This window comes from Mauremys reevesii, linkage group 8, assembly GCF_016161935.1.
Source record: "Mauremys reevesii isolate NIE-2019 linkage group 8, ASM1616193v1, whole genome shotgun sequence".
Lineage (NCBI taxonomy): Eukaryota > Metazoa > Chordata > Testudines > Geoemydidae > Mauremys > Mauremys reevesii.
In genome coordinates, this window is record NC_052630.1 from 64834514 (window position 1) to 64861204 (window position 26691).

Genomic DNA, 26691 nt, shown 5'->3' on the forward strand with positions numbered 1-26691 from the left:
CCCAGGCCTTCAGTGTTCCCCTAATCTACTTAACATAGATAGAATTCTGTATTGTGTCTCTTACTATCTAAACCTTAAAACAAAGAACTAAAGAGGGCCCAATTCGTAATGCATATGGGAAACCATAGTAGACATAACTTATCCTAAAACAAAAGGGTGACCATAATCAGTCATAAGGATTGTTCTGGTCTGTTCACTCCTTTCTGCTATTCAAAAAGGGTGGCTGACAGGATATAATCAAATCATACTTTAATTCTTATAGTACAGTTATAAAATCCTGCCCCTACACAACCACTCCTGCAAGAAGTGTTGAAATGCAAGCAACGTTAGGACAAAGGAACTTTAAACTTTTTAATATCCAACAATTACACAGAGGACTGAGTTATTCTACATTTACAATGCCTTATAGCAGAGTGATTTTTTCTTTAAAGACAATTGTACTTAAAGACTTCCACCTAAAATATCAACCTATTACAGACCACATTAAAAAGCACAGTATTTCATATAACAGTGGCAAAATATTACCAAATTATTTTTTTATTTTGCTTTTTTATATAAAAAGTTTAACATTTTAAAATGAACAAAATGCTTTGTTATGGGAGACTTCAAACAATTTGAAAATAATGTTACCTTTAATGCACCAGAATAGTCATAATAAAATAGAGAAAGGACAGTTATGGGTTTTATCAAAGTGTCTGCCCCTTTTTTCAGCAGTAACATTCAATCAATACTTATGCATGTTAGCTTGTTAAAGAAAAGGCCCCTGATGACATGACCTAAATACTCCTGATCTTATAAGCAAGGTCAAAGATGACAGCAATCATAAGGATACACACACACATATATATACACACATACACTTCCTGCGCACAAGCACCATATCCATTCCAGAAGCCTGAAGTTATTATTCATGTGAGATCAATTTATGGAAATTGATCTTGAATTGCTTTTGTTACTTTTATGCAGATATCCATGAATGGATTCCCCATCCCCAGCCCAAGAAGGAAAAAAGCTCTAATCTGCAACTATATTCTCACAGTTTATGTCTGCTTTACGTGAAAGCTACATCTTAAAAAAAAAAAACCCACACACAAAAAAGAAGAGGAAAAAAGGGTAATTCATTCCCTGTCTACATAATAATGCATTTTACACCTGGTCAAGCACATTATGAAGAGGTTATTGACTTGCTCTGAAGCATTATGTTTTTGGATATTGGAACAAGTGACCAGTTCCCAGAAAATTCTGTTCCCAGTATGTTTCTGACCAGGATTGTTCACTACTGTGTATATTTTCTTTACATGTTAAGACTTTCATTTCTGAGGGGCATTTGAGACATGATTCATCTTTAAAAATATGCAAATTAAATGTAAAGTAATAATATTTTATCTTCAAGGTATACCACAATATAAGCCAACCTATACCACTATCACTACTACTACCACTGCCGCTGTTGTTCAGAATGACAGCCTTGGAAAACGATACTACTGTAGAAAAAGTAGCAATGCTCAGGAAGAATTTATTTAAAAAAAATATAACCCATTCAAAAAAAATGATATCCTGGAATAACCAGTAACCCGGTAAATACAAGGGAAAAAAAAATAAAGTTTTTTTTAAGTGTATGTGCAATATGTAAACAGAACATAAATGCAGTATTTTTTTTTTTGCAGAACTACATAGGAGCATCTGAAGAAGTGAGCTGTAGCCCACGAAAGCTTATGCTGAAATAAATTTGTTAGTCTAAGGTGCCACAAGTACTCCTGTTCTTTTTAAGATTAAAGAAAATTTCATAAAGACCCTTTTAGATAGAAGAGCACAAATGAAGATTCCACTTTTCCTCCTAAGCTGTTTTTGTGGGAGGAAAAAAACCACAACTTTTAAATACTTGGCACTGATCAGAAAGTGACATTTTAAAGAGAAAGTTGAATGAGGAAGCGAGTCTAAGTGGTGAGCTGAGTCAATGCTACAAGATTAAAGCAGCCTTTATTGTAAAAAAGCGCCCTCTCTCTCAATGCTTATAGAATATGCTCTAGTTATATAGGTACAAATACATGTGTTTATTGATATGAAAGTACCATGGCCAAGAAGCTCTGACCTGTGCAGTCAAGATCGTTCATATTTTTCTCCCAATCCAAACCATTTTATTCAGAAATAGGTCTCTCTCAGGTTGAAGATCTGTTCATGCTTATAGAATGAAGTGCATTGCTACCTCGATATAACGCCACCCAATATAACACGAATTTGGATATAACGTTGTAAAGCAGTGCTCCCGGGGGTGGAGGTGAGCTGAGCTGCGCACTCAGGTGGATCAAAGCAAGTTCAATATAACAGTTTCACCTATAACGCGGTAAGATTTTTTGGCTCCCAAGGACAGCGTTATATTGAGGTAGAGGTGTACCAGTCCATCGTGATTTACTTGACTCACATGCAAATTCACTATACCCATAAGGCCATGAGAATCAAAGCCCAGCACACACTAAATTATTAAAATAGTTTTTTTCTTCTATGTAAATTTTCCTACATGAACTATTTTTTCCCTTCAAGCAAGGATTGAGCCTGACCAGCAGGTTGGTTAACTGTAAAGCTGCACTGATGAACTATTAGGCCAACATTTTTAAGAGAGCGTAGTGGTTTGGGGTACCCAACGTAAACACCTTTAAAGTGTCTCCAGTTGAGCATCCAAAGTCACTAGGCACTTTTGAAAATACTGGCTTTAATAATCAATCAACTAGAGTGACCAGTCAATGCATAAATAGGCACAATCATGAAAGACCTAAACAGAACATTAAGTAATATATGCCCCAAATTGAATCTCAACATTTAAATAATGTGAAGTATTCCAGCCTGATTGGATTTAAAAATAAAACAAAAAAAACAACCTTACCAATATTTTTATGCCACTGTTTAACTGTAATCTCTCCACACTCATTTCAGAGGAAGAAAGTCAGTAAAGAATGCAAAGTTAGAATGTCAGTCTCAGAACTGTGCTGACAGCACTGTTGTCAGTTTATCTTTGATGTATGAGCATAACCTTTGGAAACCACATTGGTTTGTGTTTCACAAACCGTATGGGCGTACAGAGGGGTAAAAACTCCCGTGCTTGTCAACTTGAAAGGTACACACTAAATAGTATTTTTGTGCATTGGAATGCAAGTATGGTGATTTTTTTTTTTGTGTGCAGAGAACAAGCAGGAAGCACAGTACTTGACAGTGTCCTTTTAGAAGATGGCATTCAGTGGGCTGAATCTTGTTTTATGTTAGTACTCATCTTTTTACCTGACATATATAAAGCATCTCAGTCTGAACGTTCCCAGAGTATTTATCTCATCTTGCTTTGTACATATAAACACAAAACAGTTAAACATACACTTAGTCCTACTATAGGAACTGAATTTTAAAGATCTGTAAGTCTAGGACTTCTATTGTGCTTCTTTGGACAAGTCCTTATTTAAATAAATAATGATACATTTAAGTTCTATGCATGCTAGTACTATTCAACTGCTAATAGAAATCTTTGGTGCACTTAGATGAGAATCAGTGAGGTTGAAAAGCCTCTACACATGACCAAACACCCAGCTCTGGCCCCAATCCTGATAAGCACTCAAACACCTCACAGAAAGTGATTAGCATTTTACAAGATAGGGCCATTAAGAGTTTGTAGAAGTAGGATACTGACATTTTTTCAGAAACTATTTATGCTCCTACCAAATGCAGAAGTTTAATAACTCACCATAGCAAATGAACTTCCAGTTTCATAATTTGGAAATTGGATATAAATAATTTACAATAATAAAAGTGAGAAAACCAGATTTTTATGGAAAGTAGAGAATGTTTAGTCTAAAACGTAATCCCTAATGAGACATAATTGAGAGACAAGTATGATTCTATGCATTTCCTTTGGCACAAGATTGACTGAGTCTAAAACAAGGAAACTATTATTTAGGTAATGAGGTTAGAAGTAGAGCCCTGCACGGATACAAAGTTTGTATGCGCATCCGACCCACAATCCACAAAAATGATCTGCAGATATCCATGGATTTGCAGTGCTCCACTCAGAAGAGAATTTCAGGGATTTAATCATTTAAATTGTTCTAGATAGTGGATTTGATATGGTTCTACCTAGAAAAAACAGTAAGAAAACAGTAAAAGATTAGTTAAAGCCCTTACATGTTCTAATCTTCCTTCCTCTTCCTAATTATTTGTCACCTATATACGATGTATATCATGTAAGGTGAAAAAACAAATGGACTTCCTTTCACTTTCTTTTCCAGAAGCCAACCAAAGATTTATAATTGCTGATTTCATTAATCTTTTAATAAACTTAAGCAAATTACTTTTCAAATTACTTTACACAGCAGTAATATAGAAATGGGCACACCAATGAGAGCTTCAGCTTGGTTTGATTCTGTGCTCATGAACAAGGATGAACTATTCCAATCTTTTATTACTGCCCGAGGGTTTCAGTGTATTACCACCAAATCTCTAAATCTTTCAAGGCCCAAATGTTGGAAACGTTCTAGAAGACTGAACCAAGGTTAAGAGAGCACAAGTATTGTTTATAGTCTCAGATTCATAATTCCACTATTCAGATATGAATTACAGTAAAAAAATGTAACCGGTTTGTCTGGGATAAAGTTAAATTTTAGTTTAAGGTGAGGGATCATTAAGAGGTTTAGTTTCATGTTCTTTTTCAATCATGACCTAATGAATTGGCTATAACCCTTCTAGTATATTTTCCATTATCCACAGAAAGGTTTATTTGGAAAGTGAGATGCAGACAAGTGAACAATTATTTTTATTAATGGCCAGGTCTGGGATTAAAGTTTGCTGCAGCTAGTATCCTTAAAAGATATGAGAACCTGTTTTCAAAAGACCTTCTATAAGATTTTTTAAAAGCCTTTAAAACCACAAGAAACTATAAATATACATCAAAATGTGTCTTAATGTTCATATATGCAAACAAATCTATTTTTTCCTTGCACTCAACAAAACTGTTCAGAATATTAGAAGTCCAAATAAACTACAAAAAAACCTCAGTAGCCATATTAGTCTTCTGGTGGCTAATGGCTTAGTAAGTTTGGTGGAATGTTATGGGTCCAATCATGAATGTTCATTATTTGACATATTCTGTACAGCTGGAGCTGTATCAAGCCCCAGTAAAGTTCCAAGGTAAGACTGGTCTCTAGGATCCAACAATTGCTCAGGTCTGACAGGATGAACTATATTTGCAGGCTGGGGAGTGAGAGTATATTTTTCCAGAAATGCCAAATCTGTTGTTCGTTGATAATCTGGCTGCTCTGCCTGTGGGGGAAGAATGCCATGAGACTGGGGTGAGAGTGTAGTGGTATGTTGTACTAGATCAGCTTGAGGTTCCCGCATCTGAACTGGTACCAGTGTTACTGGCACACATACTTCTGCTGGTACATTCTGTAGCATAGGTTTGACTTCTGTTTCGTAAACTTCGGGCTGATCCATGTATGGTTTAGACTCAATCTGGAAAACTTTGTCATCAGGGGTGTACTGTACTGGCAAGGAAATTACTTTTTCTTCAGAAGTGGTTACTGTTTCTTCTGCAGCCTTTGTTCCATGTACATGGTCAATATGGTATTTCAACTTGTCTTTTCGTTTAAATGTTGCATTGCAATGCTGGCAGTTAAAAGGTCGAGCATCTGAATGAATAACCATGTGTTTTGTTAATGTCTTCTTAATTCTAAAAGACTGGCTACAAATTTGACATTTGTATGGTTTCTCACCTGTAGAAGAAAGTGAGTCAGTATTAATAGATAAAATGTGAAGTCAAGTATCACTATGTAGAAATCATATGGTTGGGGATGGGGAGCTATACCAGGGGTTGGCAACATTTCAGAAGTGGTGTGCTGAGTCTTCATTTATTCACTCTTATTTAAGATTTTGCATGCTGGTAATACATTTTAATGTTTTTAGAAGGTCTCTTTCTATAAGTCTATAATATATAACTAAACTATTGTTGTATGTAGAGTAAATACGGTTAAAAATGTTTAAGAAGCTCCATTTAAATTACATTAAAATGGAGGGCCCCCCCGACTGATGGCCAGGACCTGGGCAGTGTGAATGCCACTGAAAATCAGCTCATGTGCCGCCTTCAGCACACGTGCCATAGGTTGCCTACCCCTGGGCTATACGATATAATAAACATGGTTCTCAAGTAGCTGTACTGGAAAAAAATGTTTGGCATCTGAGAATACAAGTCACTAAGTAAAAACAGAAAAGTTATTTTGAAGTGATATCCGTATAGCATTCTTGTCAAATCCAACTAGTTCAGATTTCTGCCAAGTGCACATGAAGGGGACCAGTCAATAAATCTAACAAAGAGAAATAACATTTGCATTACTGTATATTGCTAAAGAACCTCTATTTTGCATTTTCTGTAGGTCTTTCTAGTGAACAATTACTTTCTTACAGAGGAAGCAGAGGATGAAGAGCTGAGTGTATTAAGACACTAACCTTTCCCCGGTAGTTGGGTTCCAAATCCTAATTTCAGTTTGTAACTTAAATCAAGTATTCCCATGATCTCCAGACTGAGTAGAAGGTATGAGTAAATTTGGTAAGAATATACAACGAGCATTAGTAGAACACATAAAAAACCAGAAGCACCTTTGCCTAGGGAAGTCTAAAAAGAACTGGCTACTACATTCAGAGGGAAGTATGCACATTCAGCAAGGGATGGCATACAACAAGCAGTAGGGAGCTCAGTTCATGCTACTGCTGCCCTAAAGGGTCATAAAGCCTGAAAAGAGTTAGAAGAATTCTGTCAGTGCTGTGATAATTTATCATCATCTCCAGTCACTCCAAGTTGGCAGTTACACAGAGTGATAGATAAAGTTTTACCTGAATGTGTCCTAAAATGCATTTCCAAACTTGATTTCCCTTTAAAAACTTTCTTGCAGACTTCACACTGATGAAATGTTGCTTTATATCTGCAAAGAAGAAAACATGTTTACATTAGAAGATCGGGTTTTTCCAAGGTCTCAGAATAGGTACATAGCCTGTAAAGATTCCACAAACTGCATAAGAGTTACATATTTCTGTATTTCTCCCTCTACATTTATATTACAATATAAAACACATCTGGAGAGGATAGGCAATTCCTTTAGGCATCCACTTGTCAGAGGGCCATCTAGATTTTTTTCTAGACTACTCTGCAAAGAGTAGTCTAGTACTTTGTGCTCAGACAGAAAAATCTATTTAAAAAACTTCTCTCCAGGGCACATTTGGGTTTCAGACAGGGATTCTTCAGGTCAACATCCAAAGTTGGTCTTCAGTTTGGCAGCAACTTATGCCACAAAACAAGCCTTAAGACTGGCTTATGTTCCTTTCCTCCCAAGCAGAAAAAAGTGACAGTGAAACAAGTTGACTGAGGCAGTGAATTTAAGTACTGACAAAATAAAAGTTAAACAACCCTGTAATTGATTTTATGCACTTCTGTTAGCTAAGATTTACAGAAAATTATTCAAAATATGAATACTGAAAGCAATGCGTTTGTCCTGAAAGCTAGTTCTGGTATTCCATCTTAAAGCATAAGGACTTTGGGAGAGCTCACAGACTACTGAACTAGATTGACAGAAGAACTAAGTTTGATCCCTTTTAAATCTTAAGGTTATTCAGCCTAACTATGGTATGAAAAAGGTCTTGTTTAGATTGCCAAGATGGTTATGATTTCTACATGGCCATTTCAAAACACAGATCTTGGCACTGGCTTTAGGGTCACTTAAGAACCTTGGCATAATGGAATTACAGAGAAAGGCAAAACTAATATTTCACATATCAGAATTTATGAAAATTTGTCCAATTTCATTTACAATATGGAAATGTTTAAATTTTTAAACTTTAAAAAAATACCTACTTTTGCCACACTTTCTCTCCTAGATGAACACTTTTGTAATGGACAGTTAAGTGGTCTCTACGGCCAAAACACTTTCCACACTCCTCACACTGATGTGCTTTTTCACCTTTAAAAGGAGACCAATAACAAATATAAATTAAGTTGTAACAAGAATTCAAGTTTCCGAAAAAGTACAACCATGTTTAGAACAAAGGGTCCAGACAACCAAAGCTCTTCCGTATCTCAAAAGGATTTTCTATTACCCAAAGCAATGACTTCATGACCTTGGGCTGATCCAGGAAAACATGTAGTTTTTACCCATCTCTTCATTTTTGGTTCCTCATTCCCTGATCTCTTCTTCCTCCTACATGGTAGCTAATCTTCATGGCTGGGGGACATTACCCCATACTGCCACAGAGAGAAGAGGAGGGAGAGCCAAAAGAATGACTGAAAGTTCACCCTCTTTCACGAGACTTGAAATTTCCACCTTTTACAATCCAAGCTCCAAGAGCCTTGAAAAAGCCTAAATTTTGGAGTAAGTGTAGGACTTGTGTCTCTTGCACTGCCAGTTCAACAATCAGTTTTAAGAACTTAGTGCTATATACAAATGTTAATCCTTTTTCTGATTTTCAATAGTTACCTTTTTTGTTGTTTAAAAGTCTTGATGTTTCTTTTGAGTCATCTTGAGATCTTTCACAAAGTGGCAGAATATTTCTTCTCATGTAATCAGAGGGAGTTTGGACAGTCAAAGTAAGTAACTTTCTAGAGGAAAAAAGGCAAATAGAGTAGAAAAGGGGATTTTTTTTTTTTGCTATCTGAGTTTTCAAAGATTTCTTTGTTTTATAGTGGGTGTTAGGGTTTCAAACACTAAATAAGCTGTTTTATTCAAACAAGGGCTCACAAAGTTTAGTCCTTGATCACTTTCAGATCTTCACACTGTTTTGGAAAGTAATTTCCACCCTCTGGGGAATCTTATATTCCCTTAGGAGCCTGTTCTGGAGGAAGAAAGAAATCCCCAATGAATCCAATCTTTCTTTTTCTCTAGAGATCTGATCCTCTTTCCATTTGCCTCAAGATGCAAAATAGCTGAGGGGGAGGGGAGTGGTTAAAAACCCTTTCTTCTATTCTTCCTCCTGTTTTACTGTGCTCATTGTTGATTTTCCCCATATATAGGATTTCCTAACTACCAATCCACAATGGGGAACTTTAGAAACCCAGACAGTTCAAGTGTTATTTTCCCATATTTGAACTCTATATTAAAGTGATCAGGATGAAAACTTCAACAGAGACTGTGTGAATGACAGCTTCGTTTGTGTTACTGTGTTAATGTTTCAAACAGCTGCTAATACAAAAGAAATCTTAACTCAAAAAAAATCCTCTTTTATCACATTTGCTTTTTTAAACAAATAAATAAATGTTACATCTTTTGACTGTCCCTCAGCTCTCTCTATTAACACAGAGGAAACATTCTACTCTTAAACTTTGCAAGTGTTTGAAGAGATAAATAAATCCTACCATAAGTAACATTTGTAATAGGCTTAAATACCACTCTTATTAAAACCTTAAAGAAAGTACAAGCATCCCAAATTAATTTTCTGCTCACTCTTACTTTGATCAAGCTTCCAAAGATATAGCCTACCTGAGTGTATTTTTTTGTGTTTTGTTAGATGGTCATGCCGAATAAACGTTTTCCCACATTCTTCACATTCATATCTTTTGTCATTATGGTGAACTCGTAGATGAAGTCTATATTAATACGTAGAGCAATTTGTCACTGTTCAAGCTTAACATGCTTATGATTATAAATGTGATTATAAAAATAGCATCTTCCTCAACAGATCTGCATGCAGAACTAGTACAGCTGTAGGATATGAAGCTGGATTCCATTCTGGCTCACACAACTAAATAACCTCCAGTTGCAGAATCATCTACTGTTCTTAAATGAGCGAGAAAGACGACAGCTCTACTTTCAAATCCCAAATTAAATTTGCAGTACTTGTAATATTTTTCTTGTTTACTTGTAAAGCTAGGCAAACTTGATATGGAAGTCATTGAGAACTCAGGATGTCTTTTTAATTACTTTTTAGATTATAGCTTCACCTTAACAAACATGAACATGGAAACTGCAGTACATTACTTGCCATGGTTTCCCCCCCAAACAGCACTTATTCAAACTCTGAATAAGGTCTGGAAGAAGTCAACTATAATACAATTTCTATTGAAGTTTAGGAAAAGAACAATGCAAACATTGTTTCTTGAAGTTTGTCATTGAAACTGTGATATGGTTAGTATGTGAAAGGGATTCTGTCATGTAATTTAAGATCCAAATTTAGATAATTAAAAATAAAAAGGATTTTACACACCAATATAAATCTAAATTCCCCACATTTCTTTAAGTTAAAAACAATTTTTTAAAATGTTGTTTACTCGTATTGGAAACCCAAATCAAACATTCTCAACGTAATTCTGCAAGGTGTGGGGGGGGAAAAAAAGGGGGAGAGAGCTCTCTCTATATATCTTTCACCATCTAGAAAGTGGTAGCTTAATCTCTTTAAACAGAATTAGAATCTGCTTCATTACCTGTAGGAACTTCCATGACGAAAACTCTGCCCACAAATACTACAAAGATGAGGTTTCTCCCCACTATGAATTCTCAAATGTTCTTTCAAAGTTGTTCTGGGTTAAAACAAAAACAAAGCAAGCAATGTTTTAGAAACTCAGTGTTACTACTACTTTAAAGTGTAGACGGAATCGTGTTCTCTAATCCTGATGCATTACTTTAGGTAAACAGAGGATTAAGTACTCAAGTATTTGTATTAAATTATATAGAATATGAACAAAAAATTCCTGAATTTCATTCATCATGTCTAATCTTCTCTCTACAGGCTTGTTCTGGAAACAAGATACTCTTCAAAGGACACATTATATCAAAGCACGTAAGGAATGCATGTTTATACAAAAAGTGGTTTTTGCTAATATTTTCTATATTGTCCCCACAGTTATTGACAATTTGTGTCTTAACGATGGCTTATCCCTCCCCAGCACAACTACTTTTTCAGCCTGATCCTAAGATATTGGTTCACTGCATGCACCCAAAAGTTCTGGATTTGTGTGTGTATATCACTGGAACCTCTCTTTGCTTCTTAGACAAGAAAATTCAATGCAAAAAAGTTACTGCAAATCTGTAGTTTAAAGTCAAAAAAAGAAAAATCAAAATTATAGTCCTCACTGCAAGCCTAATTCACATACACACTAATGTGAAAGTATGCAGCCCCGCCAGTTTCCTCTTTTCTTTTTCTAATTCTTCTCCTGCGACTTTGTGATGCCACTCAGGCAACAGAGGGAAATGATTGACTATACAACTGAAACAGTGAAACTGACTATTCACAGAGGGCTGTCAAATATATAAGCTGTCTGAAAGAAAAAAAATGCTCTAGTTTCTTTTAATTAATAATTCTAGATGTTACCAGTAATAGGTAAAATATTTTCAGTTAGAAGTACTGTGATTTTTTAAGTTGCTATTGAAACCAGTAACTCCAAATATATTTACTTCTGTGCACATATACAACTACACTAAAATCTATAAACTTATGTTAATGCAAAGTAGTTTTTTTTTTTTTAAACCAACTGCTTGTGTTAGAAGGTAAAAATGAGTTATAGGGAATTGAAAAAAATGCTGGGCTTTTGTACTTTATGTACTGGCATGTTGTTATATTTGTATATGTTTTATTTAAATGTGTACATGCCCTTCAGTTCTATAATTTTAAGAAGCACTGATGTTCCACTTTGTGTTCTGCTTGACCTGCTTAAAAAAACAAACAAAACTAGTCCCACTTGGGGCCAAATCCTCTTCCAACAGTACTCAGTGGGAGCAGTCAGCTATTTGAAACGAGTCCATAGAGAACATACATAAGCTCAGAAATTTTAAATGTACAATCTCTTAAGATGTGTGGAAAATCTCAGCCCCAATGACAAAAAGCAGAGATTATTTATGTCAAACCAAGAAAGTAATAAAAATTACCTTCTCCAAAAGGGAAAAAAGTATATTTGAATCTCATGTAAAAAGGTAAACTAATACCAGGTTTAATGTAAGATGTTTCAACCAATTTAAAAAAAAAAAAGGCCTAGTTTAGCTCAGATGCTTTGCACAGCTATGTGAAAAGGCTGTTTCATTTTAAACAAAACAAAAAACCACTCATACCAGTTTCTCATACAATCAGTTAAGCATTAACCCCTGAAGAACAAGAATCCTACTTTTGTACAGATTTATACAGTTTCTACAGGAGCCATTCACTGGCCCAGCTATATTAAAATGCTTGCATTCTGCAATAAAAGTTAAGCATCTGCCATTATTGTTATGGTTATATCTCTTTACCATGCATATAGTTCCTGGAATGGCAGAAGCTATTACCCATATTCAAATTGCACATGGCTAGAAATCAGTAAGTTTTGCTCCATTTAGGAAATGAAGTGGAAAAAAGACGAGTTTTTCCAATCAATTTTCTAAAATCTTTCATTATATATATATATATATATTTTATTTTGAAGAGGGGCAGGAATGGAAGTTCAGAACTTCTCAGTTTCCCCCAGCCACTCCTAGAAATTGTTTCTCTTTTTCCTATTTTTCATTATCACGCTCAGCAATGTACAGAAAAATCTCAATCCCTCTTCAGTTATGTAGCCAATGAAAGATGTTTTTACAATGCAGCAAATTCCAGTACAGCCAACAGACTTCCCCACTAGGTCTTCTATATTTGGTGTTTTGCAGTCAATTACCTCTGGTCTCCACTCTCATATTTAAAATAATACCATAAATGCATATGTTGTTTGTGGCAGAGATACTGCTTCTTTGATACACTGGCTTATTAACCCTCTGAAATTAACTGATTTTATACTCTCAAAGCTAGTTACTTTCTAAATTAAAATCTCATGTTATACCAAGCCTTGATTGAGATATTCCTTCTTACCTTTCTCTGACTGATTTTCCACATATAAAACACACCCATTTTCTCTTCCCCCCATGAGTACATTCTATATGGCGCTTTAGATTTCTAGTGTCATTGAACTGACGACCACAAATATCACATGGGAAAGGGCCTGAAAGAAAATAAGCAGAACTGCTATTAGTTGTAAGTAATTACATTAAGTCACAAACAGATATATATTTTGGGTCACTGATGCATGCCTTAATCAAGCTACAAGACAAGGCTAGTTTAATGAATTATTATAACATGCCTCAAATTTTTTCAGTATGTAAAATTTAAGTATGAGAGTATTTTTTGCAATGTGTGTGTCAACAATTAAATTTAAGTTTGATAATCTAATGCTCTGAACTCATGTACAACTACCATAAAAACATAACAATTCAGTACTAATAATATACAACCATGCTGTGAATCCGCCTGGATTCCTCTAAAAACTATTCTAGTTGACAAGAAGGGGTGAATATCAACAAAGGGAAAATTACTTTTTGTAGTGCTAATGAGGCCAATTCAATCAAAGTGGATATTTATATTCACCCCTTTTTGTAAACTGTTGGGAATGGGCCACATCCACCCTAACTGAATTGGCCTCATTAGCACTGAGCCTTCCCCCGCCCCTCAACTTGGTAAGGCAACTCCCATATTTTCATGTACTGTATATTTATACCTGGTTACTGTATATTCCACTCCATGCATCTGATGAAGTGGGTTATATCCCACAAAAGCTTATGCGCAAATAAACGTGTTAGTCTCTAAGATTCCACAAGGACTCGTTTTTACTGATACAGACTTAAGACAGTTATCACTCTAAGATCTCATATCTCAGTTGCTATGGTATCAGAAAATGTGTACAAGAGACTGAACAGTTCATAATAATTTGAGTATCTTTAGAAGTTTATATTAATCTTATATTTTTGGATTTTGTTTTATTAAAGTTTCCAGACTCATGGGATATTTCTCCCTCCTAGAATTATCTATTATTTGTATAACAGTGTTGCCTATCATAAAGTGAACTGGCAACACATGTACTTTGTAGGTGATTAACATACCTACACCTTTAATCATAACCAGAATTTCCCAGTCAGCTAGTCCAACCCTGGATTTGGTACATGGTACAGTTATTTGGATGCATTTTTTAAAAATATCATTGCAGTTTAATGAAAAAAATCAAAAATTAGTATCATGCTTTTTTTTTAAAGCTTTCAAAACTTAAGACATCTAATAAAATAAAATATTTAAAAGGAGCAAAGGAGGAAAAAAAAAAATCAAACTCTGCACCCATTGGAGGAAGACTGTTTTACTTCAAATCTACTGTTTGCATGTCAGAAGGAGGTTTTTATACCAAGATGGAATTTTTCTTGATGCTTCAATCTTGCAAACCGGGATTTAAAGTGCTCTTCACAATAGGTACACTTGAAAGGTTTATCCTGAGTGTGAAGAATCATGTGTTCTTCCAAATGGGGTCTTCGAGCAAAAGATTTCTTACAAATCTAAAATGACAAAATACTTGGTCAAACATTAGCTAGAGACAAACTCAGATATTTTTTTAAAAAATGTTTCTATAGCCTCTTTTAAAAAAAAAAAAAAGAAAAAACTGTGGGAGGTAAGGAGAGAGAAATCACACAGCCAAAACTTTCATACTAAAATTATTACTTTGATACTCAATTTCTTGGGGAAACCTAGAAAAGGTATCTATGGCTTTATATCCAAATCTAGATTTGTGAGGTCTGCACAATACTTTTAGAGCACTTAAAGCCTATATTGCTATCTGATTATTGTTCAATTGGTATCAGCATACAGCTAAATGAGAAAGTATGCGGGGAGGAGAGCTTTGCCCATATTACGTTACTTTTTTTGTCTTCTCCTGCCGGAAAACCTCCAAGAATATACCTTAGCGTATGGAGTGTATGATTATGATCAAAGAAATCAGAAGTGTACTGCCATTACTACTTGTCCTGACTTCAGTGGACATGGAGAAATTTTGGTCACCGTCCTCTTTATAACAGCCTTTAACATATCTGAATATGTATCTGGTCCCCCTCAGTCTTCTTTTCTCAAAACTAAATGTGTCTGTTTTTAAAAAAAATATCTTTCTTCATAGATCAGGTTTTCTAAATCTTATTTTTGTTGCTCTCTCTGGACTCCCTCCAATTTGTCTACATCTTTCTTTAAGTATGGTGCCCGGAATTGGACACAGCATTCCAGCTGAGGCCTCACCAATGCCAAGTACAGCAGGCCAATTTCCTCCCACGTCTTACATAGGACACTCCTGTTAAGACTCTCCAGAAAGACAGTAGCCTTTTTAGAAATTGCATCACATTCTTGACTCTCATTAAACTTGTGATCCACTCTAAACTCTAGGTCCTTTTCAGCAGTACTACTACCTATCCAATTATTCCCCATTTTGCAGTTGTGCACTTGATTTTTCCTTCCTATTACACAGTACTTTGCACTTGTCTTTATTGAACTGTATCTTGTAGATTACAGATCAATGCTCCAGTTTCTCAAGTTCATTTTGAATTTTAATTCTTCCAACTCCTCCCAGCCTGGTGTTGTGTGCAAATCTTATAAGCACACACACTCCACTCCATTGCCCAAGTAACTAATGAAAATATTGAATAGTACCAGACCCAAGACTGATCCATGTGGGACCCGACTAGATATACATTCTTCCAGTTTGACAGACAACCACTGTTAACTATTCCGAGTAAAGTCTTTCAACCAATTTTTTATCCATCTTATAGTAACTTAAACTACATCACATTTCCCTAGTTTGTTTATGAGAACATCAGTTGGAACGGTGTCAAAACCTTTACTAAAAATCAAGATACATCATGTCTACAGCTTTCTTCCTATCCACTAAGCCAGTAATCATGTCAAAGAAGGTAATTAGGTTGATTTGGTACGATTTGTTCTTGACAAATCCATGCTGGCTATTCCTTGTGACCTTATTATCCTCTAGGTATTTGCAAACTATGCTAATAATTCCTTCCAGGATCTTTCCAGGCATAGAAATTAAGCTGACTGGTCTATAACTTCCAGTGTCCTCTTTGTTCCCATTTTTAAAGATAAGATATTTCACTAGTTTCTCAGTATTGGCTTTATTTTTTTGTCTTTTTGCTAGTCATAATACTCAACTCCTATTTAATGTTAAATATATGCAAACATACCTACTTTAATAATTTTAATGGCCACAGATATTTTGTAAAATGAAATCTGGTACTTTCTATACAGCCACAGTCTTATGCACACTCTAAAACACAGTATTTAATAATATCAATCTGATCCACACAAATATTAACTTTCACTATGGCTTACACAGCTTATTGAGATCTGAGGGTGAATAATGCAATGAAAATAAAATACTCATTAAATCATTAAACCAATTTCTGTATAAACTAATTATAAAAAATCCCAGTAGAAAAAAAAACCCTCAAGTTGTTTGATTTTTTGGTACAATCAAACTAATACTTACATCACATTTCCAGCCTTCACTCTTGGTCTTTTTAATGGAAAGAAATTCTTGTATGTTCTCTGGATGAAACCTAGGAGGAAAGATCAGTGAAAATGAGTAAGGTTAGCTATACATTTCTTAACTGCTATGTTATTTATATTAACACATGCTAGTTAGCATAGCAAGCAGTACTAGCATATAATTCTCCTGTCATTCCCAAGTCTACTTATTTCCACATTTGACAAATTTTTAAACATAGCCTTTGTTCAAATATGCAGTATATGAAATATTTATTGCTTGACACAACAGATTCTGAAGTTATATGCATTCAACCACATAAGTTAAGATCAGGTCAATATAGGTATAATTTCAAATATGTTTACCGTATTTTCCGCACCATAAGGCGCACCGGATTATAAGGCGCAGTCTCAATTACGGAATCTATTTCTGTACTTAACCCATACATAAGGCGCACCGTATTATAAGGCGCATGCTAAAACATACGGTCTACAAAAAAAGGTAACGTGTTCATAGTAAAAAAAACTTTATTCTACTATTTAACAATACACTCACATTATTTTTTAATCAATCTTCTCCCACAAATCCATCAAAGTCCTCATCTTCTGTGTCTGAATTGAACAGCTGGGCAATTTCGCCATCAAACATGCCGGGTTCTCTCTCATCATTGTCGGAGTCAGTCTCGTTGCCAGGTGGCTGTTCAGCAATGATGCCAGCTTTTGCGAAAGCTCGGACAACAGTTAAAGCAGATACCTTAGCCCAGGCATCCACAATCCATTCACATATGGTGGCGTAACTCGCCCGGCGCTGCCTCCCAGTGTTAGTAAAGGTGTGTTCGCCGTCTGTCATCCATCGCTCCCACGCCGTTCGCAACTTCACTTTGAACGCCCTGTTTACACCAATGTCCAGCGGTTGGAGTTCTTTTGTTAATCCTCCCGGAATGATGGCAAGCTCCGAATTCATTTGCTTCACTTGGTTTTTCACAGTAGCGGTAAGATGGGAACGCATGGAATCGCAGATCAACAGGGACGGTGATGCGTGGAAAAAACCATCCGGTCTCTTTACATACACCTCTCTCAGCCACTCTCTCATTTTCTCCTCGTCCATCCAGCCCTTTTGATTGGCCTTAACGATGATTCCAGCTGGAAACTTTTCTTTTGGCAGCGTCTTCCTCTTAAAAATGACCATAGGTGGTAGTTTCTGTCCATTACCGTGGCAACCAAGAACAACAGTGAAAGCCGACTTCTCATGCCCCGTGGTGCATATCGATACCGTGCTGGTCCCCTTTTTCTCCACAGTATGGTTCACGGGGATGTCAAAAGCGAGGTGGTGATGTGGTTGGGCTGGATCTTTTTGTCGGTAATCTTGTTACTGCGGAACAGTAGGTGCGGAAGATGGCCAGCTTTTCTTTGTAATCCGCTGGCAGTTTGCTGCGCCACGGTAGTTCTTGCGCGGATGGAGAGATGACGCCTTTTCATAAAACGAAAGCACCAAGACGGACCTCCTTGAAAGTGTTCGATCTCCATGTCTTGTGCTATCGTTATTGCCTTCAGTCGAATGGTGACTGTAGAGACGCTTCTCCCGGCTGTTCTTTGTTCAATAATCCATTGTTCAAGTTGGTCTTCTAACTGTGGCCACCTCGATTTGTTCCCGCGGAAACTCTGTTTCGTCTTCTTAACTTGGCGCAGTTCATTTTCTTGCTTCCTCCACTTCCGAACAATAGATTCATTGATGTTGAATTCTTTCGCAGCTGCTCTATTCCCATTTACAACCGCGTAACTGATAGCCTGTAGTTTGAATTGTGCCTCGTAAGCATGTCTCTTCACTGGTGCCATTTTCGGGGGTCCTTAGACAAACAAATGTCTAAGGAGGAGTGGAGAAGGTAAACGTACGTACTGTACGTATTACGTAATGTTCTCTGATTGGTTTATCGCTGCCAGCGTACGTAGTTTACGTATTACGTCCCTGTGTCAGCGAAAAATGGTCCGACAGTCAATCAAGCAAAGCGCTTACCAAAGATTTTGGAACTCAGTGCACACATAAGGCGCACCGGATTATAAGACGCACGGCCAATTTTTGAGACAATGTAAGGCTCTTAGGTGCGCCTTATAGTGCGGAAAATACGGTATATCTGCCCCAAACCAGACTAGAAATATAATTCACAGATGGCCCTGGACAGCTCTAATGTACATGTTAAACCCAGTTTACAGTCTACCCTCTTAACAGTCTGTATTTATTTGAAAAGGAACATTACCATTTGTATCTAAATTGAAGTTCACCCAGCTTAAGCTGATGCAGGCCTCAAATCTGGCTGTATAGCATGAAAGCCAGTCAAACATTACCATTCCAATCCAATGAACTGACAAAGCTGTCATCAGCAGGCTGATGACACTGGAATCATGAAAGTGTAGCATATTTAAAAAAAAAAATGGACTAAGGAATCTTGCAATACCTCATGCTAGTCCGTAGGCCAGATCATTTGTATTACACCACTCTAGAGGTCCTCTTAAAAAGAACAGCGCCACTAAATGAATATATCCCTGCCACGGTCTACAGGGAAATAAAAATACTTCACTGTTAACTAAATTAAGTGCATCTGATAGATCTAAGACTCTGCATGGACATTTGATTTTCTTCATTCACCAGGAGAATACATCATTGCCACCAAAACCAGTGCTGTCCCTGCATCAAACCCAACCTAACAACATACTGAAAGGGATCAGGGAAACAGGAGGATTCTGGATATTATCAGATTTGCCTTGCCGGAAAAAAAAACAACCTCACAATCTTACCTAAAAAAAGGTGATAATTACTGAGCGCATCAACTTTAATAAGTAGCTTTCTTGAGCTAGTTGAAATTTATAGTGTCACCATAGCTTTCTACTGTCATTTCACAGTACCCTAATATGTTATATAATTTTTCCATTTTCAAAGTGCCGTAGAAACTTATCCTTATACTATCTTATATGGAAGGTGGCTTACTGTATGTCCCGTTAAAAAAGGTGCAATTTTAAGAACAATTCTAGAAAGAAACCAAAAGTTAAATAGTTTTCCAATGTTTTTTGTTTTTATCTACCACAGCTTTAGGGCTGGAAAATACAATAAGCAGAAGTGTAACAGACAATCCTGCTCATACTTACCTCTTTGCATGTTTTGCTAGGGTCTTTTTGCTTGCATGCAGTTTATTACAATATGGACATTTGTGCTCCTTCTTATGAAATTCTGTTTCATTATTGTGTTTCTTTCTGTGAACTGTCAGGTTAGATTTTGTGGAATAGTGCTGATGACAAATATCACACTCGAAGGGCTTCTCACCTGTGTGCGCACGGGTATGGATCTCGAGCTTCCCTAAAAAATAAAATCTTAGTTTAACATAGAACAACCATCAGCTACAGTCTGCTTAAAGACACATACTGACTGGCAAACAAACTAACTTACATTCTTTATTATCTTCAGTACATTTCTATTTTTGTTAGAATCTCCACTGTGTTTTGAAGCCTAAAACAATACAGGGCCTTACACAGTTCTGATTCACAGCACACAGACCAGGGTGTCCTTGTATATTACATGCACTAAATGCTTTCAGCCAACCCTCCAGAGGTCTAGGCATATTCCACATACATATGAACAATTATTTTACTGAGTTTCACTGGGTAGCTTGTAGGGATTATATAGATAAATCAAATAAAGGTTCCCAAAATACTTTAATCTTCACTGTTTTAAAAATGTGTTTTATATTTACTCTACATATGCTGTTACCACATCCTGTGTGCATTAGCCTACATACTGATCTCTGTAAAGCAGTCTCTATCCTACACTAATGAGAGATGCATTGCCCTTTTTTTTTTTTTTTTTTTTTTAAATAACAGTTCACGAAGTACCTCTTTCAAAATAGGGAACAGTTTGGAAACTTAAAAACAGAGCTTCATGTCATTTATTTCGGTATAATCAAAGACTAAGAAAGATAGAGACCTTCATACTTCATCCATGATTGAGTCCCAAGGCATTACAACAATACTAAAATAATAATTAATAATCTCTCCATTCCTTCTACACTGATTTTCATTCTCATTCATGACTAGGCTAAAATTGGACCCTGATCCTGGAACATGGGTCCGCACTTGTGGAATCAACTGCAGGGCCTTGGACTGGAAGGGGGTTATTTCTCTGTCAGAACATCTACACACTATTTTTTGGACACACTATTAACAAAGAAAGAAGTGTATTGTGGTTATTAAAATGACCAATGGAAGATAGATTTTTATTCCTCCTTCCACTCTCCCAACCCCCTTTTAAAACACAAAAGTTTTGTGGTTCTAAAATACAAAAGTGCAAAGAGAAAAAGAGTTTGACTTTGTGCTACCACTCAAAATACTTCATTTAAAAAAAACAAAACAAAACCCTTAAGCTTCAGACTATTAGGCTCTGTAGTCTGGACTTTCAGTATCCAAAAACAAAAACAAAAAAAACCCACCTCAACCCCAACCCCCCCCCCCCCAACTACTGTTATAAAATTGAGAGAATTTTCAACAAGTTTTTATGTTAAAAGACAGAGAGCTCACCTTTTTAAAAAAAATGGTGAATAGTTTATATAATCTGTGACCTTGGACAACTCTTTTCACCTCTGCCTCAGTATCCCTATCTGTAAAACGTGGATAATAATACTTACCAGGTTGTTGTTAGGATTAACTAGTTAATGCTTGTAAAGTGCTTTGAAGATGAAGAGCACTACATAAAAGCTGTCAAGTATCTAGCTAATAATGTTTTGCTACAAGAAAGGTCCGAAACCAAAATGGTTTCCTGCCTTAATGATTAAATTCAAATGCCATCAGAGCAAGCTTACTCATTTCACTATATGTCTAAACACACAAGTCAGCTTCTCTTTTCCATATAATGACTATAAACACTCAGATCTCAGGATGATAAACATTTACAGTGGTAGTGCTACAGTATTAAAAAGGGCCTGATCTCATGAGATGCTGCTCTCATAACTCCCATGACTTCAGCAATCAGCTGAGGAGGCTCAGCACCTCATAATCAAAAGCTTAAAAATACATTAACTATCCCAGCTGAAATGAAAAATACCCAGGAAAATGGAAAAACTCAGAGCCAAATCCATGGGGTCAACAGGACTGCTTATGTGAATGGGGCAGGCACGATTTGACCCTCAGTTTAGAAAAGGGGTAGGCAACCTATGGCACACGTGCCAAAGGCAGCACGTGAGCTGATTTTCAGTGGTACTCACTGCCTGGGTCCTGACCACCGGTCCGGGGGGCTCTGCATTTAAATTTAGTTTTGAATGAAGCTTTTTAAAAACATTTTAAAAACCTTATTTACTTTACATACAACAATAGTTTAGTTATATATTATAGACTTGTAGAAAAAGACCTTCTAAAAAGCGTTAAAATGTATTACTGGCACGCAAAACCTTAAATTAGAGGGAATAAATGAAGACTCGGCACAGCACTTCTGAAAGGTTGCCAACTCATGCTTTAGATAGTGGGGAAGCTCTGGGTACAGACTGAAGTGCTGGAGGAACATTTATCACACCTAAACCAGAACATAATGTGTGATTAAAGGACTTTAACCTGGCTCTGTAAAAGCAGGGTTATTTTATCCCACACCTAAAATTTCAGCCAGCATGTCCCTCAACAAGTGGTATAAAATTTAATTTGACAAAATTTCAATGTCTTGTAAGTAAAAATGCAATTAAGTAACCACTATTACTAGTGACCCACACAAGAAAAATTCTGCCTTCAGATCTCAACAAAATTTAAATTTACTAATGGCAAGACCACTTAATATTGCAATCAGACCCAGTTTAAATCTAGAAGTGAGTTTAGTGTTATTCTATTTGACATGCAGATATGTCAAAACATCTTGTAAAACTAGTTACTATATTTGTACAAGCACACCAGGCTCATTTTGAAACAGACCTCATCTATATTGCTTATGAATTACAACTGTACATTCAAGTGTTTTCATCATCAGGGAGTCACGTGCTGGGGAGACAGTGTTTCTATCATAAGAAATAATTGCTTATGTAGCATTTTACATATTATAGCTCCAACAGAAAAGTCAGCTACCTTACTTAACCAGCTAAAGTTGGACAGTTTGGTGGAAAGACAAGCCCATGTTTCAGATTTCTTACAATTTACCTTCCATTCTACTACTAAGTTACTGCACTCTATCTTCAAGCCTCTTTTGTATACTAAGAATTGGGATCATGACTGGGGGAAGAGAAAGATTTGTCATTTGCAAGATTTTAAAAATAGCACTCTTATTAATTCACTTCCTAATTTTAGTGCTACAGTAATGATAATTTCTGATTTTCAAGATCTATAAGGACTGGCATTTCATACTAAATTTTAGCAAACCAACACTAATTCTCTAAAACATTAAAGTAAAAAAGAATTCAGTTTATTTTCCACCTGAAAGTAACACCATGTGGTAAAGAGGAAGGAGACAAAACTTTAATTGCTCTTACCTGTTCGATCAAATGTTTTGTCACACTTGGGACACTGCAATAGTTTTTTGCTACTACTCTGAATGATTACTGGAGTTAAACCTTCAGGAATATTTCCTACTGAATCAACCGGCTCAGGACTCACTTCAGTATCATTATGTTCTTTTTTACTTTGCTCTTCAGCATCAGACTCATCTGATATTTCTTCTTCTTCCTGACCCTCTTCATCTGCATTGCGGTCACTTCCACTATCTTCACATTCATTTTTAACTGATATTTCTCTCTCAGAATGGACTTTATCAAAGTTGCTGTCAGACACATCGCTGCTTTCGTTATCACTGTTATCAAACTTAGCTGGGCATTTACGGTTCCTTGTAGATCTTCTGGTAGAAAAGTCTGCTTTCTCAACCATTTTTAAACCATGTTTTTTTTCCAGTGCAAGGGATCTGTGAGCTTTAGCCAAGTGGTTTTCTAAGGATTTCTTGTAACAGAAGTTTCGACTGCAAAAAGTGCACTGGTGACTATTTGATAGTTTACCAGTCAACTCATTGAGAGTTTCAGCTGGTATTGGGTTTTCAGTTACCGCTTCAGATTGTATGCCGGAAATATTTTCATTATTGAGCAGTTTGACTGCATCTATAATGTCTAAAAATTTAGCTGCTTCCAACACTAAAGGGATTTCATTTTTATATACAAAAAACTCAGATGTGTACAAAAACTCAAGCAAATGTTGAAAAACAGAATGAGTTACATGATCCAGTGTGACAACATCTGTGCTTGGGTTTTTGCTCAAACAAGCATGAAAATAACTACTGCCAACAGCTACAACAACTTTGTGTGCGCTAAATTCTTTTCCTTCTACTATTATAAGTAAGTCACAAAAAGATGGTTGTTTCTGTCTATCATCATTTAAATATTTAAGTAGATTTTTATTATACTGCAGTGAACTTAAGAGTTTTCTTTGTTCTGGTGATGGAGGAAGTTCTTGGGAACACTCGAGTTGGTCTGCAATAGCTACTTCTGCAGATTTGGAGACAGCTTTTTGGTCAGAATCTACTATAAGAACCCCATCAGAAATATTCTTCTCATGGCCAAGATGTATCTTCTCATTTAGATTTCCAGGGAACTTTCTCCTTTTCTTCATTTCAATAGTGCAGCTTTAATATCAGAAACTTCATAAGCAACCAAAAAGATTTATGGTGAAGCCTTAATGCAGTTCTGAATTTTTTTTAAACACATTGATCAGAATATTTTCATAATCTGTAAAAGAATATTAATAATTACACTTAGGACACAACAATAGGTCACTTACTTACTAACACTACATACAATTTCTACTTACTTTTAATGGGTTTGCATACTTTTAATAATTTAGTAAATGCTTAAACCTAATCTCTTCCCATTCAAGCTAATCATATAACATTGCTGTGCACTGATAAATGAAATATCTATTTATTAGGCAGCTGAAGAGTGCGCTCCTATAGTTTGTGAAATGCTCTGAGACAGATGCAAGATACCATTCTTAAATAGATTTGCTTTGATCTCTGCAGCATCCTTTCAGAGCCAGAACAAAGTTAAAACCAAAAACCAGCATCATTAACATTAAATCTTGTCCGTATTAACTGTGCACTTTTCATACTGATGTTGGCTGGGGGACGCACTCGCTGAACTCGAAACGGGTGCATTCACGTGGAGGCCAACCAATCACATATTCTGTGCTCAATACTCCAGTTTCCTATTGACATCCGGACTGGGGAGTTTTGTGCTCCTGCCGAACAGCAGCAGCAGCGTGACACTTCCTGTGCGGCTTGGCGAGATTTCGGGTGGCGGGTCGTTTTGCCTCCAAATGTCAAATCCCCCAGCCCCGCACGTCCCTCGTGCGTGTGAGAGCCTTTGTTTCCCCCCAAGAGACAGGCGGGGGTCACTGCCGCACGGTCCCCAAGGACGGGGGGGAGGGGCCCTCCACCTCACCCCCAGGCCGCCGAACAGTCCCTCGGCCACAGGGGAGGGACGGGAGCGCCCTTGCCCCCCGCCCCGGGGCCTGCGGAGGGTCCCCGATTCCCCCGCCTCGGAGCAGGAGCAGAGTCCCCAACCCCGCGAACCGCGTCCCGGCCCCAGCGGGCTGTGGGGCTCACCCGGGCGACGTTCCAGCCACGGGGGCCGTAAAGCGCTCGCCTCGCCCCACTGGATCCGCCTGCCAGGCGCAGAGGCGCCGCTCAGCGGCGGACGCAGCAACAGCAGCAGCAGAACACACCTGCCCCGGGCCGGGCGCTCCCCGCCGCCGCCTGTCAGCCGCTAACCTCCGCCGCCGCCGCGCTCGCAAAGAGCCACCGCCCCCCCATTTCCGGGTTCCGGCGCCCGCCTCAGACGCAGCCTCGCTCTGGGAACGAACACCTCGACGTCCGGGAGGCGGGGCTAGCGCTGGTAGCGAGCGCGGCTCTTGTACGTCACTGCGTGGCCGGAGGACGTGGTGTCTCGTGTGCGCTGCCTGCCAGCCCTGTGGAGGAGAGCCCCGCCCAGGGAGCGGGGCGGAGCCAGCCTGCCAAACCGCCCTATCTTAGGCCGCGCCCAGGCTGCCTAGCCCGCTATAGGCTGGGGGCTCTGTCACGCTCCGGGGCAGGGCCGCGAGGACCTTCCTCCCTTGCCCCGGGGCAGCTGGAGGCAGGACGCGGGGTCGCAGCTCTCGCCCATCTCCGCCCTGCCCGTTACTAGCGTGCTGCGTGTCCGTGGACGCTTTACACTTTGCAAAGCGCGTCACTGGGGCCACTCCCCGCCCCGCGTGCACGCCCGGGCGCAGCAAGTCTCTCTCCAGCACTGTAACTACTACGGAAGCAGAGCTATAGCGTTCCCGCCGTGACCGCTGGCTGTCCAGACACAAACTAGCAATTACACATGCAGTACCACTGAGAGGCAGCCAGTAGGAGGATGGAGGGGTGCCCCACCGGTTCCAGTGAGCAGACAAGTGCCAATAGCTGGCACATAGCGACAGAAGGAGCAGTGCTTAATTTGCGGCAGAGCTGAGCCCCAGCCCCTCTAGGCTTGGCAGTTCATAGTGTCTGCACCTCTGGGCTTGCTGTATCAGTTATGAATGTAAAAAAATTGCTTGAGCCCCAGCACAACTTTCATTACAAGTTAAGCACTGACAAAAGAAAAGCTATGATACACAATTACAGATCATGTGACTACCAACTTTGGCGAAGCAGGGACAGATTGAAGTATGGTTTCAATGCAAACAAATATTACTAAAGGAGAGTCCTGTGAAAACCTGACATCTGTGAATAAAGTAAACATGGCTATTTTAAGTTGTGCTGTGTATATGGGCACATTCCACTACAGTTGAACCCTGTTATGTCGCCGGCCTAGGGGTTTGCCAAAAATAGTCGAGATAACCGATGATCGAGATAAACCCCTATCCACCCCCCCACCCCTGAACTCCCCTGCCCTCTCTCCAACACCCCCTCCCTGCCCCCTTACCGCGGTGCCTGCACGTGGCTGGATCCGGCGAAGCGGGACGGGGAAGCGGGGCCGGGCGGCCGTGGACGGGGACCCGGAGCCGGGCAGCCAAAGAAGCGGGACCCGGTAAGCGGGCCGGGCGGCAGGCGAAGCGGGACCGGGTAAGCGGGGCCGGGCGGCAGGCGAAGCGGGGACCGGGTAAGCGGGGCCGGGCGGACGGGCGGCAGGCGGCGGGACCGGGTAGCGGGCCGGGCTGGCGGGCGGCAGGCGAAGCGGGGACCGGGTAGGCGGGGGCGGGCAGGCGGGCGGGGACCGGGGAAGCGGGGCCGGGCGGACGGACGGCGAAGCGGGGACCGGGAAGCGGGGCCGGGCGGGCGGGTGGCGGCGGGACCGCGAAGCGGGCCGGGCGGGTGGGCGGCGGCGAGGACCGCGAGCGGGCCGGGCGGACGGGCGGCGCGGC

General features: G+C 38.6%; 1 protein-coding gene across 6 annotated transcripts; it reads right to left on the minus strand.

Moving 5' to 3' along the window:
- Positions 1-234: 234 nt before the first annotated feature.
- On the minus strand, positions 235-25419 carry ZBTB41 (zinc finger and BTB domain containing 41). 6 transcript variants are annotated; one of them, XM_039485719.1, is made up of 11 exons: positions 25033-25198; positions 22800-24038; positions 19453-19660; positions 16316-16385; positions 14183-14330; positions 12826-12955; positions 10439-10534; positions 9498-9604; positions 7880-7985; positions 6865-6953; positions 235-5750 (listed from the first exon to the last, which is right to left on the minus strand). In XM_039485719.1, the coding sequence occupies exons 2-11, from the start codon at positions 23920-23922 to the stop codon at positions 5098-5100; spliced, it is 2730 nt and encodes a 909-aa protein (XP_039341653.1). In that variant the 5' UTR covers positions 23923-24038; positions 25033-25198; the 3' UTR covers positions 235-5097. The 6 variants fall into 6 exon arrangements, with proteins under 6 accessions (XP_039341653.1, XP_039341656.1, XP_039341654.1 ...); XM_039485722.1 differs by having other exon boundaries at positions 25079-25154; XM_039485720.1 differs by lacking the exon at positions 25033-25198 and adding an exon at positions 24914-25025.
- Positions 25420-26691: the final 1272 nt, after the last annotated feature.

Excerpts from the sequence above, each read along its gene's own strand:
- ZBTB41 (XM_039485719.1), bottom strand. The coding sequence starts at position 23,922 with ATGAAGAAAAGGAGAAAGTTCCCTGGAAATCTAAATGAGAAGATACAT. Across the intron at positions 19,661-22,799 it reads CAAAACATTTGATCGAACAG|GGAAGCTCGAGATCCATACC; the intron begins GTAAGAGCAATT and ends TTTATTTTTTAG. Across the intron at positions 12,956-14,182 it reads TCAAGAAAAATTCCATCTTG|GCCCTTTCCCATGTGATATT; the intron begins GTATAAAAACCT and ends ATTTTCTTTCAG.